The sequence below is a fragment of the Falco naumanni genome, chromosome 8, assembly GCF_017639655.2.
Source record: "Falco naumanni isolate bFalNau1 chromosome 8, bFalNau1.pat, whole genome shotgun sequence".
NCBI classification, from domain to species: Eukaryota; Metazoa; Chordata; class Aves; order Falconiformes; family Falconidae; genus Falco; species Falco naumanni.
The window spans coordinates 39,565,386-39,579,038 of record NC_054061.1 but is presented as its reverse complement, the minus strand read 5'-3'; the positions used below and the strand labels follow the sequence as shown (position 1 = coordinate 39,579,038).

Genomic DNA, 13,653 nt, shown 5'->3' with positions numbered 1-13,653 from the left:
CTCCCGTCGCGCCCCGGGCCCGCCGCCGCCGCGGCGTCGCCTAGCAACCCCTCCCCGCGCGTGCGCCCTCGCCGAGCTTCCGGTTCCGGGGCGCGCGGGAACATGGCGGCGGCCGGTGAGGAGGAGGAGACGACGGACTGGTAACATTCTCCCCCCCCTCCACCCTTCCCCTGCCCCGGTGCCCCGCACCAACAGCCTAGCGGGGCCGGCGGCGCTGCCGCCGCCTGACCGCAGCCCGGTTCCCGGTTTCCGCAGGGCGCTGCCGCCGGAGGTGGAGGTGCTGGAGTCCATCTACCTGGAGGAGCTGCGGGTGACGCGGGGCCACGACAGGTACGTACCGCGGCCCGCAACCCCCCCGGGTCCGGTCGGCTCCGCTCCGCCGCCCCTCACCTCGGCCTGCCCCGCAGGTGGGAGCCCTGGGAGATCAGCATCACCCTGCACCCCGCCACGGCCCAGGACCAGGACTCCCAGTACGTCCGCTTCACTCTGGTGCTGTCTGTGCCCCCCCAGGTAGGCTGTCGGCCCCCCGCGCCCCCCGTTGTCCCCACCCTGGGCCTCTCTGCCTTCCTTGTTGTGCTTTGTGTGTTTCTCCTTCTTTTCCTAGTATCCCGATAAAGCTCCAGAAATCTCAATCAGAAACCCGCGGGGGCTGTCAGATGAGCAAATTCAAAAGTGAGTGCTGAGAGGGTGGGGAGAGGGTGATCCTTTGCTTTGGAGATCCAGGAGGCAGAACCAGTGAAAAAGCTTTTCAGATTCACGTGGCTCCCCGTGTCTGGTTAACAGTCAGATACAGGTCCTTAAGTCACCTTGTCTTAAATGTTATAGGAGCCGCTGGTGCTGAGTTTGACACTGAGGGGCCCACTTGATGGTTGTTCCCCTGTGGTCCCCTTGAAATGTAATCTAAATCCTCTGGGCCTTTGAAGCTGTTGGTCCTGCTTTGGCAGAGGTGGAACTGAACAAAGTCCTTGGGCAGCCTGTTATTGCATTTGTGCTCCTGTCCTTGGTGCAGCAGAGTGTGTGCAGAAAGACACTGGTACCTGCCAGCAGCACAAGAGTAACAAAGCTCCCACCAGACCTCCTCAGGGTCTGCCATCAGATAAACAAAACCTGAGATTCACCAAAACCAAAGGTTGCTGGGTGAGCTCAAGTGAGGCAGTGAGGACAAAGGCTTCCAGTACACCAGCTTGTAGGGAGCCAGGAGAGCACATGAATATGTATGTGCCCATCCCCTGCTGCAGGCAAAGCCGGAAGGCCAGTGCTCTCTTTCTTCCTTTTTTCATCATGGTGGGGTAGCAGGTATGTGGGACAGTGAAAAGGTGGGGCTAAATTTGTGTTAAGTATTTCTGATGCTTTGCTGTAGGATCTCCCAGACTCTTATAAGCATTGCTGAAGCCAGGCTGGGAACAGAAGTGCTCTACGAACTGATCGAGGTGAGAGCTCAGGGAGGTTGAGGGTGACGAACCACAGACACTGGTCCCTGACTGCCCAAGAGGTGGGACAGCCCTGAGCCTGTGGGCAGGCCAGTAAGTAAAATGTTTGCTTTAATGCTTCTGCAGAAGGGGAAGGAGATTCTCACTGACAATAACATTCCCCATGGCCAGTGTGTGATCTGCCTCTATGGATTCCAGGTAGGTGTGTCTCCTGGCCCCACAAGTGGGCTGGGAAGTGAGGCAAGAGAACAGGGAGCCTGTGGCTCAAAGCTTGGGATGCCAGCCTGGGACCGGGGTGTGCCTCAGCTGTACCCCCTTCATCTGTAGGTGTAGCATGAACCTTCCTAAGGCAATGTGTGCTGCTCTCCTTGTCAGCCTGAAGATAACCGTCTACAGAAACTGGGTGTAGGGACAGCACATGATGCCAGAGCATCTCATCCGCAAAGGAGTGGGTAGGGTGTGGGTATAGTTGCTGGTGCATCTCAGCTTCCCTGTGTTGGTGAGACCTCACCTGGAGTTCAACAAACATGTGTTCGGGAGGGACTGAAACACATCTGTGCAGGTGTTGATGTCTCTGAAGACAGGGGAGCTTGCTTTGCCTGGGCTGCAAGGAGAGGCAGTGCCTACCTAGGAAGAGCACATCAGGTGGGAAGGTTGCTGCTTACCCAGGAACACATGCAGAGAAACCGTCCAGAAAAACTTTGCATCTTGACATTAGGAGTATTTCTAACACTTGGAACAGGGAGCAGTATCCCAGTAAGAGCTGAGGAATTAAGAGATGAAGCCCAGCAGATGTTATGTGGCTCTGCCAGCAGTAGCCCTAGTTCCCCACTGCCAGTACTGACATGGGAGTAAAAACCCACCTCAGCTGCGGAGGCTACACAACCCTGTGCTCGGAAACCTTTTAAAGCTGCCCTTTCTCCTCCACAGGAAAGAGAAGCCTTCACCAAGACCAAGTGCTACCACTACTTCCACTCTCACTGCCTGGCCCGCTATGCCCAGCACATGGAGGAGGAGATCCTCATGCAGCAGGAGGAGAGAGACCAGCACCTGGTGCCATCCCCCAAACAGGTATTAGGCCCTGGGCTCTCTCTCCTGGCTACCTACAGAGGCCCTCATGGCATCTCTGTCACCCACTCTGGGACATGGAGCAAGGGTTAGCGTGACCCAGCAGCACAGTCAATGTTGTGCCTGCCCTGAGAAGCAAAGTGAGGATTAGACCAAGTGATCTCCAAGGGCCCTTTCTGAGCAAAATTACCCCATGAGTTTTTTAGTACTTTAACAGTTGGTTTATTGGATCTCTGGATCAGAGTCTGCTGTGTGAGGGGGCAGGGGAGAGTTGCATTTTTTGACTTCTGGAACCAAAAGAGTTAGGAAAGAGAGCTTCTTCTCTAGTTTTTGAACTGCAGGGGTTTGCAGCAGGATAAATGTGATGACCTGTGTTCTGGGGTGATAAAATCTGCCTGAGCAAGTGTTGGAACAGTTGTCAGCCACAGAGCAAATAGCGCAGCTGAGCATGAAACAAGTCAAAAGCTCCTTCCTGCAAAACCCTTACAAAGAGGTGCTGCCTAGATGACATGCTCCACTTTGGAGTGGAGAAAAATAGATCCTAGACTAAGGAGGACTGAAGCCATATGTGCTAACAGAGGAGGTTTGGAGCACAAATACCAGCATGCCTTATGGTGGAGACGCCTTCCATAGCAGTTTTTGAGACACCAGGCTGTTTTCATGCTGCCAGAACCCTCATGGTCTTCCCTACCCTGGCAGAAGTGTGAATAAGGCCACCCTGTTCCACTTCCAGGCTGGTGTTATCCACCAGCATGTGGGCTGGGTCACAGCCAGGGTTTGGTATCACCTCTTGCCTCCCTTCAGGAAGTCGGTGTGCAGTGCCCTGTCTGCCGGGAGACCCTGGTCTACGATCTCTGTGCTCTGAAGGCGGCACCACCCCCGCAGCACCCGCTGGTAAGAGATGAGGGGCTCACCTGTGCAGCCGTGCCTGGTTGCTGGCTAGCTTCAACTGGGACATTATAATGCATGAATGAGTGCATGCTCTCAGGTCCTCCTAGATGGCCCATCCAAAGGGCAGTTTACAAAACCTAGCAGGGTTTCTCCTGACTTTGATGTGTCCATGAAGAGCAGGCTTAGTTGTATAGCCCTGAGTCTTGAGCAGATGTGCTAGGGAAGAGGTGATTCTGCCATGGGGCGTACTCACTGGGATATCACCAGGGTCAGGAGAGTGACCTGATTGTAGCTGCTCTGCATCTTGCTCCACAGCAGGGTGTCCCAAGGTAGTCACTGCAGGAACAGTGGGTCTGCATCTAGGGATTTCATGTGCATCTGTAGGCCTGGCCAAATGTGGCAAAGGGAAGCAGGTTGCCTGGGCGCTGTATGATCAAAGGAGCATTTGGGGAGCAGCTCTTAGTGCTGCCAGCTGCCTGTCCTTGATAGATGTTGAGAGTCCTTAACCCACCTTGCTTTCTGCTACTCAGGAGCCATACAGGCCAGATGCCAAGACACTGCAGCACCAGGAGGAACTACGCTTAATTTTCAAGAAACAGCAAGAGAAAGGGGGCATCATTGACCCTGAAGCAGAGAGGAACCGTTACTTCATCAGCCTCCAGGTGGTATGGCACTGGGGACAGAGAGCTGGCAAGGGGGGCCCTGGACTGCAGGACTGAGCACTGTCATCTGCTGTGGGACATCTGCTGTGACCCTGTCCCTTTCTTCACTGGTGACTTCTTTCTTTCAGCCTCCAGCTGCTGTTGATCCAGGCCAAGCAGCCACTGCCTCTGAAATGCCGGTGAGCGCAAGTGCTGTGAACGTGCCCCAGCTGCCCAGTCAGGCCTCAGCTACAGAGCCAGACGGGGTGCTGGAGACCAGGGCAGAACCCAGGCGGCCCGAGAGGCCTTCTGTGCCCAGACAGCAACAGAGCAAGAGGGAGAAGCACAGAGGGGAGAGGCCAGCCCTCAGAGGCCAGGGCAGGCAGTCATGCAGTGGCTTGCAGGAACCGGCAGAGGAAGCCTGTCATCCGCTCCATGGCTCCAGGGGGGCCAGAGGCTTCAGCCAGAGACCAGAGCGGAGGCTTGGTGGGAGACACAGCCAGGAGTTTCCAAAGCCTCACAACAGAAGCAGGGCTGCTACTTTGGCTGAAAGAAAGGAGTTGTGTCCTGAAGATCCCTCACCAGTAACTGAAGCAGCGGACTTGAAAGCAGAGCACCGTGATGTGGAGAGATGGTCCCCGGAGGAGGGGGCTGAGGCGCAGGGCAGGGAGATGGAAAACCTGGCATTCAACCGCAGTGAGCACAGAGCAGCTCCCAGCTGGCAGGGCCACCACAGGCCCTGGGACTGCGGGAGGTGGGAGAGGTCCAGAGTCCAGGAGCGTGGTTCCTACCCCAGAGCACCAAGAGGGCGAGGAGCGTTCAGGCCCAGTGGACAACGAGAAGCCCATCTCCTTGAGAAGGAGAGTGGCTCCTAGCAGGAGTGGGGAGTGGCTGAGCTGGGGGAGGGAAGAGCTGTTTATGGGGGGAACAGTAAAGGCTTTGGTGGAGCAGTAGCAAGCAGGCACCGTACCCCTTGGGAGGAAGAAGGCAGTTGGCATGTGGCACAGCTTGGGACAGGCAGTGTCTCCAAGGTATGTGCATAGTAGAGCATCCTGGCATGAATGACTGGCTGTCACCAGCGTTGGAGAAGCTGACTCCTGACAGATCACGTCAACCTCTGTCTCAGAGGACCCAGGGGACAAAGGAAGCCTTGACTGGGGACCCGCAGCCATCATCCCTGTTTGTGAGCGACCAAGAAACATGCACACCTATAGAGCAAATGGAATGAGCCCCGTGCGGTGCTAAGGCAGAGCCAGAGTTGTGGCAGGACCTTTCCTGGAAGCCAGCATCCCAGTGGAGCCGTGGTAGTGCCAAGTGATGAGGCTGTACCAGGACAGCAGTCTGGAGCTCAGCTTGCTATGTCGCCCATCCCTTCTCAGCATACCTTCTCAACTGCTGTCCCTGTCCCTTGAAGACAACATTCCTTCTCCTGCAGACCTGACCACTGTTCAGCTGATGGGCTTGGCCAGGCAAGTTCCTTTGGATGACAGGACATTTCCCAGTCCCAGCCAGGAGACCTAAATTAAGCTTAAGTCAACACGTTGTCAGGTCAGGGCTGTCTGGTGACTGAGGCTTTGGGTTGGCTCCTATTCCCCCAGGAAGCCTGAATTTAGGTGGAGCTCCTGCACTGTCCTTCAGCTGCTTTCACGCAGGCAGAAGCTGATAGGGGAGACCTGGGAAGAGCACTCTGCTTTGTGACATGTATCTCTTGGGATCCCCCTCTAAGGCCAGGCTGTATCTTGGAGCTTCCAGCAGCCTGAAGACATGCCCTAGTACTTTGGATACTCTTACCCTCCTTTCCTTAAGCTGATCTTGCCTCAAAGAAATGAGGATTTGGGTTTACCTTGGTGCCAATCCTGCTGCTGCTGCTTCACGGATTTAAACAGCGTCCCACTTCAGAGCTGTGAACAGGTGATCCCAAACCTCTGAAGTGGGACACTGCTATTAAATTAATTCATTGAGTCTTCTCCATGCCTGCTCCCTTTGTTTTCTTTGCACTCTTGCTCCTGTTCTTTGCTGTTTGGAGCAAAGACATTGATCCCTCATACTGCTTGCTCCCCTCCCTGCTCCCTACATCCAGAGCCGGGGTAGAGACCTTCCCCTGGCACTCCTGGGTGGCTGGCAGGAGGTCTTCCCAGTCCCTGCTTTGCCTGGCTCACTGTAAGCTGTCTGGCTCACCCGGACAGCTGATTCTTTCACACTTGTTCGTGCCTTGTGCCCCCACCTCTCTTTTGGCCACACATGTGTTGTTACTGTTTTCTTTCTCCTGCTAAATGCAAAAATGGCCATGCCTCCGGGGACTTGACAGAGCTTTAAAGTGTGAGGTGCCTCAGAAGCCAAGGGCTGCATGCTGGTCAGGAGGGCATTTGTGCTGCATCTGCCTGGCTGATCCTTTGGCACATGAAGGGTGCACAAAAGCTCTTTTGAGTGGGTCTTCCTCACCTGCTGCCCCGTTCTGTCCATGCCCAGTCTGGTCCTGAAGGGGTTTGTTTAACCTGCTGCCCAAGAACCTTATGTGCTTAAATTTCCATCATGGGCCTATTTTCAACCCCAATGCTCTAAAAGCATTTTTTGCCCTCCTTGCTCTGAGCCTACACTACCTGTCCTGGGCTTGGGGATCTGAGGGTTGTGGGAAACCTCGGCTGGTCCGAGGGATCGGTATGCGAGCTTAACATTAGCCTTGAACAGATACCCGTGTATCCTTGAAGAGCCTGGGAAAGACCTGAGAAGAGCTGAGTCAACAAGATAAGGAACCTCCAGATGCGCATGTACAAGAAGTGTATCAAAGATGTAGCAAAGAAAAGGCCATCCAGTAATGAACTGATGGTCTGTGAGTGAACCCATCGTGTATAGACACCTGTTCTTAAGAAATACTTAAAAAGGCTTGTTAGAACAATAAACGGGGGCCTTTGGCCTTTTGGCTTTTGTGCACAGTTCTTTGTGTGTCGTGTCCGTCTCAACAGCGCCACCTGGTGACTCCGACGCGATCACAGCAATGGCACTGCGCGGGCGGCGGGCGGCCCGCGGGGACGGAGCCCAGCACGGCAGAGCAGCGGGCAGAGCTGCCGGAGCCGGCTTTGGAAGAGACACCTGGATAAGGTGAGCTGCTGGGAACATGGGTACTTCATTAAGTAAGGAAGAGACTATTATCATTACTATGTGGAAAATGATTTTGCAAAAACGAGGAGTTCAGTTGGAGGAGTTGTTATTGCGAATAATGTTATGGAGTAAAAGAACAAGGATGTGAAACAAATACTGTAACTTCTTTTAGTGTTTCTATTTGGAAAGAGTTAGGCGATAAACTGACTGTGCCACACGGGGGGAAGTGGGGGCAAAGACTGCAGCATTTTTAACGACATGGCGTCTGCTTTATGAAACTTTGAAAGACTTTAAAGTGCGGCGAGATCAGGCAGAGGGCACTGCTTCAGCTTCTAATACCACGCAAAGTCTTGTACCCCCCCCCGTGCCGCTTCCTTCAAAGGAAGAGACTCAGAGAAATGCACAAATTATGGACGCTAAGGGGACAACAAGGAATGTAATGTTGGAAGGAGAAGAGATTGTAGGTTCTGGAGCACGCCCTAAAACCCATGAACCGCGAAGGAGGGTGAAGCTTTGGGAGGACTCTGGTGATGAGATGTACACAAAAAGCTTTCTGACAGCTGGTGATAAAACTTATAAAACACCTGCAGAGCTGTTAAATGAGCCAGAATCAGTTGACACCAATAATTCAATTCCAGTAGAGCCATCGGCTCCACCATCTCCTCTTTCAGATGAAGGAGAAACTCAGTATCCTCCACTCCCAGGTGGAGGGCCTGATGATTGGGATAATCCGATGAATAGGGGTGGGGAGAGAAAGAATGAACAGGGCCAGAAAGCAAAACAACAATTGGAGAAACCTCTTGGGGGTCCCTCTTGTAGAAAGATGCTGCAGTCATGTGATTTACCTCCTGTATGTATTACTGTTCGTCCGTATAATCCTCTAACTTTTTGGCAGAAGGTAAAAGCACAGGCTTTGCAGGAAGTGAATTGGGATTTATCTGAGGTGATAGACATCTCAGTGTCAGAGCCTGCTGCTGACACTTCTGTAACAATGGCATCTCCTGTTGCAAGGGGGGACCCAGCACAAGGGATAATGAACGAACGCAAAGCATATTCATGGAAGGTAATCCAAGATTTGCAGAAATGTGTAGCACAATATGGTCCGAATTCTCCAGCGATTCTGCAATTAATTAGACTATTAACTATGGAAGAAATTACACCTTATTATATTGCTATGTTAGTGCAGGTCATGTTTCAACCGGAGCAATATGCTGTTTTTAAAACAACATGGGTGCAGAAGGCTGATGCCCAAGCACTTAGAAATTTACAGTTTCCACAAGATGATGTGCACTTTGGTAATGGTTCAGATGTGCTAACAGGAACAGGACTGTTTTCTAATCCACAATGTCAGGCACAGCAGCATCTATTGATTTTAGAACAGGTTAAGGCTGTGGGTATTGAAGCCCTAATACAGATGGCCGAATTAGCTGAACCAAAAATAGCCAAATATACCATGATTCAACAGGGGGCTAGAGAACCATTTTTGCAGTTGGTCGAAACTTTGCAAGCTGCAGTGGAAAAACAAGTATTTGATGGGAATTTAAGGACTGTGTTAGTAACTCAACTTGTGAGAGACAATGCAAATGCCAATTGCCAAAAAATTATTGAGGCGTTGCCAGGGGACCCCACCCAGGACATGATGATACAGGCTTGTGCCAAAGTGGGATCTGTAGAGCATAAAATGGTGACCCTGGCCACAACCATGGCTGCTTTGAAAACAAAAGACAAGAAATGCTTTAGTTGCTGCCAGAGTGGGCACATTAAAGTAGCATGTTCTAATGAAAATAAAAAGGGTGGCACAGGTAGAGCAGCAGGAGCAGCAGTGGTTACATGTCATAAATGTGGAAAAAACGGTCATTTTGCAAAGCAGTGTCAGTCTAAATTTCACTTAAATGGCCAGCCCTCGCCACAGGGGAACGGCAAGAAGAATGTGAGGGGTTGCGGGAAGACAGAAGTGCCTGCCACATCAGCAAACAATCCATTTCTCGGCCATCCTCAAACACGAGCCTTTGTGACTGGTTATCAGGGAAAACCAGTGGATCAGCCGGCACGGATGTATCCACTGCCGACACAGTAACTGTAACAACACACAGGGTACATAAAGTCCCCTTGGATGCTTGGGGACCTATTGGGGAAGGGCTAAGTGCATTATGAATTGGACCGTCAAGTGCTACTGTACAAGGGTTTATGGTACATGTAGGAGTCATTGATGCTCACTGTGAGGGACAAATCTGTGCTATGGTTCAACACTCACTCCACTGTTACAATAGACAAAGGCACTCGCATTGCTCTACTTGTACCTTTTTATGAGTTGTGTTCCTAGGACTGAACAGGTCACCCAAGGCACTGGAGGGTTTGGATCCACTGGACAACTGCAAGTGTGTTGGACACAGACAGTCTGACAGTCGGCCACAAATGGTGTGTGCACTGTCTATGGATCAGGCATCACCAACATCGTTGAAGGTAACTGGACTATTGGATACAGGTGCAGATGTCACTATTATTTCTCGGTGAGACTGGCCTTCCTCTTGGCCTATCATCTCCACCACCCAAGGAGTTGTGGTCTTGGGGGGAATTGCCAATGGTCTCATAGCAGAGAAACCAGTACTTATCACCAACCCAGAAGGGCAAAAGGCTACTGTTCGACCTTATGTGGCTGTGGCCCTTCTAAATTTATGGGGAAGAGACTGTTTGTCACAATGAGGTGTTCGGATAACTATGGATTTTCAGTAGGGGTCACTGTGTTGCAGGGCATGAAAAGACCCACAATGGCTTTGAAATGGTTAACGGAAAAGCTGGTCTGGGTGGATCAGTGGCCCCTCAATCATGAAAAGAGTGTAGCCCTGCAAAATTTGGTAGCAGAACAATTAGCTGCAGTGGAACACCCCAGTGTTTGTAATTAAGAAAATATCAGGAAAATGGTGATTATTACATGATTTGCGTCGGATCAATGAGGTGATGGCAATAATGGGAGCACTGCAACCAGGATTGCCTTCACCCACAATGATCCCCATGCAATGGGAAATTGTTGTGATGGATCAAAGTACTGTTTTTTTACAATTCCATTAGATATGGATGATATGGAAAGCTTGCTTTTACAGTTCCATCGATTAATCGTGCTGAGCCAACACAAAGATATCACTGGAAACTGCTTCCACAAGGAATGAAAAATTCGCCTGCCATTTGTCAATGGTTTGTTGCTCAGGCCTTGAGCCCAATTAGAGAAAAATATTCAGCAGGGTACTGTTACCATTATATGGGTGATATCCTTTTGGCTGCTCCTACATCTCAAGTGTTGTCGGCAATGGAATCCGACACACGAGTTTCACTGAACAATATGGCCTGGCGCCAGAGAAGGTACAGCGCACCCAGCCGTGGCTTTATTTAGGCATGCAGGTGCTTGATCGAACTGTGCAGCCACAAGCGATCCAGTTAATGATGGAGGTGAAAACCTTGAATGATGTACAAAAATTAGCAGGAATTTTTAATTGGTTACGGCCTTATTTAGACTTGACTTCATCACACTTGAGGCCTCTTTTAGAATTATTAAAAGGGGACACTGGTATTGCAGCACCACGGTCCTGAACCCCTGAAGCAAGGCAAACAATTGAGATGGTGGAACGGGCAATACAGGAAAAGCATGTTTGGAGAGCTGAGATGACTGTTGTGGTACAGGTATTTGTTTTAATTGATGACATGATACCATTTGCAATGATCATACAATGGAACTCTGGTTGGGAAGACCCACTTCATGTATTGGAATGGGCTTTCTTGTCTTGTCGTAACAGAAAAACTGTTCCTGGCCTATTTGAATTATTGGCACAAATCATCATTAAGACCCGAATGAGATGCTCAGAGCTGTTGGCAAGGGACCCGGAAAGAATTGTATTGCCTGTGCAGGTGGACTGTTTTGAGTGGTGTCTAGCTAAAAGTTCAGCATTGCGAGCCACATTAACGAATTATACGGGACAAATTGGGTATCATCTTCCCTCTCATCCATTATGTAAATTAGGAAGTCAGATACATATTGGCCAGAAACAATTAAGCCAAAAGGAATCTGTAACAGGTCCCACAGTATTTACAGATGGGTCAGGAAGGACTGGAAAGGCAGCTGTTGTCTGGTATGATGGTCATCAGTGGCAACACATACTCAAGCAACAAGAAGGCTCCCCTCGAACTGTTGAACTTTGTGTTGTTACTTTGGCATTCCAAGGATTTACTTGTGCAATGAATGTTGTTACGGACTCAGCACATGTAGTGGGGCTGCTACAACAACTGGATAAGGCAGTCTTGGGGGATGTGAGTAACACCTGGTTAGTTGGTGTGCTACAGCTATTACAGCTGACAATTCAAAAAAGATTGCAACCGTATTATGTTTTGCATATTAAAAGCCATACCACTTTGCCTGAATTTCTGGCAGCTGGTAATGCGCAGGCAGACCAGTTGGTCTCAGCTGTGGCAACAGGACCGGTGCCTAACGTGAAACAGCAAGCAATTGAATCCCATAGGTTTTTTGCATCAAGGCTTTCGTGTCTTGAAATGTCAATCTCATTTAACAACTGCAGAGGCCCGTTCTGTTGTTGCAGCCTGCCCTGACTGTTGGGGCCAGCACATACCTGCGTATTATGGTATGAACCCCAGAGGTCTAAAAGCTTGGCAGATTTGGCAATCTGATGTTACCCACATTGGAGAGTTTGGTAAATTTAAATGTGTGCATGTGTCTATTGACACATTTTCATCAGTCATGGTAGCTACTGCACACACAGGGAAACAGCTCAGGATGTCATTCGACATTGGCAATGAGCTTTTGCTGTATGTGGTGTTCCGCATCAAATTAAGACCAGTAACGGTCCTGCTTATGTTTCCAGCTGAGTGAAAGCTTTTTTACAGCTTTTGGGGGTTACCCATGTCACCAGTATCCCTCATTCTTCCACCAGACAAAGCACTGTGGAATGTGCACATGGCACATTCAAACGCCTTCTTCAAAAACAAGAAGGGGGAATGACTGGTGAACCCCCTGAAGCACAGTTAAATGAAGCCACTTATGTGCTGAATTTTGTTAATGCAACAGAGGATTTGCAGGAGCCACCTTTGGTTTTCTACTTTGAGTCCCTACGTAAAATGACCACTGTTTCCCCTGGTGTTAATGTTAGGGTGAAGGACCTGCAGAGCGGTCAATGGTCACCTCCATGTGATTTATTAACCTGGGGAAGAGGGTATGCTTGTGTCTCCACAGACGTCAGCCCCCGGTGGGTTCCTGCTCGCTGCATTCGGCCTGTTATGGATGACTCATGCAGGTGAAGAATGGATGGTCTGACAACCAAAGCAGAATGTATGGATAACTTTGGCAAACATAATGCCATCGATTAATTCTGTCGCTACCCCTGAAAATCCTTTTTCCATCTGCTTGGTTGGGTTGCCTCTAGACATTTGGCCATGCCCTTTGTCTCTGTGAACCGATCATGTATAGACACCTATTCTTGAGAAATATAGAAAAAGGTTTGTTAGAACAATAAATGGGGGCCTTGGCCTTTTGGCTTTTGTGCACAATTCTTTGTGTGTTGTGTCCATCTCAACAGCAACAGACAGTCAGACCTTGTGCCCTCCTGGGCACAAGGGCTGAGCACTCACTCCCTGAAGAGAGCCCTAATTTTACTTCAGTGCTCACTCGGTCCTTGTTCCAGCTGGTTTCTGGGTGAACGGCCTGCCCACAGTTGGGTGAAATGATGTAAACTTTATCTGACATTGGTGCTTGTTCTGTGACCTCCTGCCTTCACTGTGAATTTGCTGCGCTCCAAGAAAGGTGACCGATCATGTCCTGAAAGAAACACAGAAGATCTGTGCCCCTTGCTGAAGCTCCGTGGCTTCCTCCAGTAAGCCAGGCTTACTCTCAGTAGGAAAGCTGCTGTGCATAGTGTTTGGAGCACAGGAATTCAGCCATGGAAATGGGAGGTGAGCAAGGACTTCAGTAAATTCAATCAAATGCCAGACATGTTAGAGGGAGGATTTTTTCCTAGGAGTAAGGATTTAGGAAGGCTGTTCACCTTTCTGACTCACTGCCGTCAGCCTGGAGCAGAGAACATTTTGCAAGTGCATGGAAATGAATCTGGGCTAAACAAAACAAACCTCCAGGTCAGAGGGGAGGAATGGAGCCTGCACCCTGCCCTGGGGCTCTTTGCCTGGTGTCCACCTGTGTCACCCACCTACCTCACAAGGCTATTGTGAGGCTTAACTGGCAAAAGCACTCAGGCTGGGCAGAAGGACATGGTGGTGTCTGTAGCATTAACACTATTAAAAGCAAACAGTGAAAGATGTCACCTGTGCTGTCATGTGGTGGTATCTGGCCCCTCTCGCTCTCCCTCACCACTCCCCCATCCTCTCAAACTGCTGTGAGGCATTTGCCAGACACTCACTGGTCAGCTTTTACCGAAGAGGCTGGATCTGAGCAGTCAACCTCAGTGGGATGGCCAAGTACAGGGTTTGAGATGCCAACAGCAGCAGCCTGTTCCAGAGCCACCTTGAGT

General features: G+C 50.5%; 2 protein-coding genes across 4 annotated transcripts; both read left to right on the top strand.

Moving 5' to 3' along the window:
- Window positions 1-53: 53 nt before the first annotated feature.
- RNF25 (ring finger protein 25) lies at window positions 54-5,997 on the top strand. 3 transcript variants are annotated; one of them, XM_040604143.1, is made up of 10 exons: window positions 54-140; window positions 256-330; window positions 408-510; window positions 605-672; window positions 1,361-1,430; window positions 1,557-1,628; window positions 2,361-2,501; window positions 3,303-3,392; window positions 3,920-4,051; window positions 4,180-5,997. In XM_040604143.1, the coding sequence occupies exons 1-10, from the start codon at window positions 103-105 to the stop codon at window positions 4,903-4,905; spliced, it is 1,515 nt and encodes a 504-aa protein (XP_040460077.1). In that variant the 5' UTR covers window positions 54-102; the 3' UTR covers window positions 4,906-5,997. The 3 variants fall into 3 exon arrangements, with proteins under 3 accessions (XP_040460077.1, XP_040460076.1, XP_040460078.1); XM_040604142.1 differs by having other exon boundaries at window positions 3,920-4,054; XM_040604144.1 differs by lacking the exon at window positions 3,303-3,392 and having other exon boundaries at window positions 3,920-4,054.
- A 1,062-nt stretch (window positions 5,998-7,059) lies between these two features.
- Window positions 7,060-12,679, top strand: LOC121092709 (endogenous retrovirus group K member 5 Gag polyprotein-like). Its single transcript, XM_040604140.1, has 2 exons — window positions 7,060-9,592; window positions 12,366-12,679. The coding sequence occupies exon 1, from the start codon at window positions 7,539-7,541 to the stop codon at window positions 9,204-9,206; it is 1,668 nt and encodes a 555-aa protein (XP_040460074.1). The 5' UTR covers window positions 7,060-7,538; the 3' UTR covers window positions 9,207-9,592; window positions 12,366-12,679.
- The last annotated feature ends 974 nt before the right edge of the window (window positions 12,680-13,653 follow it).